General features: G+C 56.5%; 1 protein-coding gene across 1 annotated transcript in view; it reads left to right on the top strand.

The window, feature by feature from the left end:
- XPOT (exportin, tRNA) overlaps positions 1–2,245 on the top strand; it is a 13,646-nt gene that overhangs the window by 4,102 nt on the left and 7,299 nt on the right. The window contains exons 3-5 of the mRNA XM_012732267.1: positions 95–151; positions 818–887; positions 1,408–1,626. Coding sequence (XP_012587721.1) covers positions 95–151; positions 818–887; positions 1,408–1,626 — 346 coding nt within the window. The remainder of the gene's footprint in view (positions 1–94; positions 152–817; positions 888–1,407; positions 1,627–2,245) is intronic.

Here is a 2,245-nt window from a genome sequence, read left to right as displayed (position 1 = left end):
CCCGGGAGCAGCCGCCGGCTCTGTGTCCGCGGCCGGTCTAGGACCTGCTCCCCGGCGGGCTGCTGGTTACCGGCTCTCCGTTCTTCTTTTTCAGTGATGACCACATAAAGTTTTTCTGCTTTCAAGTCCTGGAACATCAAGTCAAACACAAGTGAGACCCTGTGTGCTTTGGCCGCGCCTGGGAAGAAGCCTGTCAGCTACTTAGCGGGTTAACGGTTTCAGTCTTTGGGGAAACTCAGTCCAGGTCGTAAGTTGGTGGTACAGGGCGGCGCGTGCCCCCCACGGGGCAGAGGTGAGCGCCGCCTTACCCCAGGGGTTCAGGTCAGTGGGGTGCCAGGGGTGTGTAAGCATCCAGCCGTCTCACAGGAGCGCCGGCTGCGCGGCCAGCCGGCCTCTGCGCCTCGCCCCTTGGCTCGCGAGGCCTGACGGCCGCTCGGGGCGGCGCCTCCGCTTTCATGGCCCGAAGCGGCAAATCCCTCCGGGAACCCTTCGTTTGCCTGTTGTTTTTTTTTCGTTAACCAGACGGGTTCCGCTTGGGAGACTGTTCGTTCAGTTTCAAAATGACCTGAGCTACAAGTCCACTATTTACTGCTGGTCTTGCTCAGCGTCCCCGCGGTAGAGCCCAGGGCCAGCGCCTTGTGCGCCCCGTCGCCGCCCCGCCCACCCCCATCTCTGCCGGGAGCGGTGCACAGTGCTGTTAGGTTAGCTTTGGAGAACTGTGGATGCGCGTTGCCTGTCGGGCGTGGACGAGGCTGTTGGTTTCTGACCGCAGACACCAGGTACACCCACTGTTACCTTTCTCCCTTACGTTGAACAGGTACCCCGAGCTGACTGCTGTTCAGCAGCAGCTGATCAGGGAGACACTCATCTCTTGGCTTCAGGCTCAGGTAAGATAGCGCTGTCCCTTAGTACTTCAGATTTTTTCTTTACACGAGTTTGCAGCTTGACCTCAGGTGTGCACCATTTTCTTGGTGCTGGTCGTGTGGCTTAAACAGCACTGGTTTTCATGATCACGAGTGGATGGAGTCGGGTAAAATGGCCCGCATACACGAAGCTGTCGCTCTTGAGCCGGTTTCCAGCTGTCATTCTTTTTAGCTGTCGGAAAAAGGGCTTTTCTGTTCCTTCTCGAGGGCGAGCCCTTTGCTAGCCTTCTTCATAGTGTCTTCTTGTCTGTCCGCTTCAGCTGCTGTAGCAGACAGAGCAGCTGTGTTGCTAGGAAAAGGTTGAATCCGTCGAACTGTGCACATGGAGCTTCCCTCCACAGTGGGAGGCCGGGCCTCGTGCTGAGTTGATGGCCCGCCCGCCGTGGTCACCTCTGAGCACGCTGTGCCCGTGTCTGGTCGCAGGGTGCTGGGGAGCCCTGTGGGCCCGCGGCTTACCTGGTCCCCGCGTGACTCTGCTCCCCAGATGCTGAGCGCCCAGCCCGAGAAGACCTTCATCCGCAACAAGGCCGCGCAGGTCTTCGCCTTGCTCTTTGTCACGGAGTATCTCACCCGGTGGCCCAAGTTTTTCTTTGACATTCTGTCGGTAGTGGACCTCAACCCGCGGGGCGTAGACCTGTACCTGCGCATCCTCATGGCTGTTGACTCCGAGTTGGTGGATCGCGACGTGGCGCACACGTCGGAGGTGAGTGGTTCCGGGCTCGGCCTTCTTGTCCCTGCTCTGCGGAGGCGGCCACGGGCACAGGGGGCCGGGCGGGGCGTTGGGAGGGGCGGTCGTGGAGGGGCGGGGCGTGGGAGGGGCTGTCGTGGAGGGGCGGGGCGTGGGAGGGGCTGTCGTGGAGGGGGCTCGGCCGATCTCTGAATGTCCTGGGGGGGCTGTCGTGGAGGGGGCGGGCTTTGTTTGGACACTTAAGAACAGTTACAAATGTTTGGAATGTTCTGAATTTTTGTGTTGGAAAGAAATTTTTAGAACTTGGTGTTTTTCCTCAAGATGTAGGTTGAAATTAAAGTATTGATTTAGGTTTGTTTTTTTTTTAAAGTATGCACTTTATCCAATGAATTGTTGGAAATTTATAGAGAAATGTTGTCTCTTTGCTGTTTCTGTCTAGTCACTGAGTGAGGAAAAATTGCTTATTTTTCGTTTGTGCTTAATGAGAAATGAAGTCTGGTATTGAGGAATAGACCGGAATGGAAACAAAGGGGAGCCAGGATGTGTTTTTAGGGCTAATCAGTAGGAAGTTTTGGCGGGTTGCGTGTTAACAAGTTGGCTAGGTTGGAATGACTGTGTCCACGTCTTCAGATGT

This window comes from Condylura cristata, unplaced genomic scaffold, assembly GCF_000260355.1.
Source record: "Condylura cristata isolate star-nosed mole 26May11 unplaced genomic scaffold, ConCri1.0 scaffold00034, whole genome shotgun sequence".
NCBI lineage: Eukaryota > Metazoa > Chordata > Mammalia > Eulipotyphla > Talpidae > Condylura > Condylura cristata.
The sequence above is the reverse complement of the archived record's forward strand: the minus strand, read 5'-3'. Positions and strand labels throughout refer to the sequence as shown.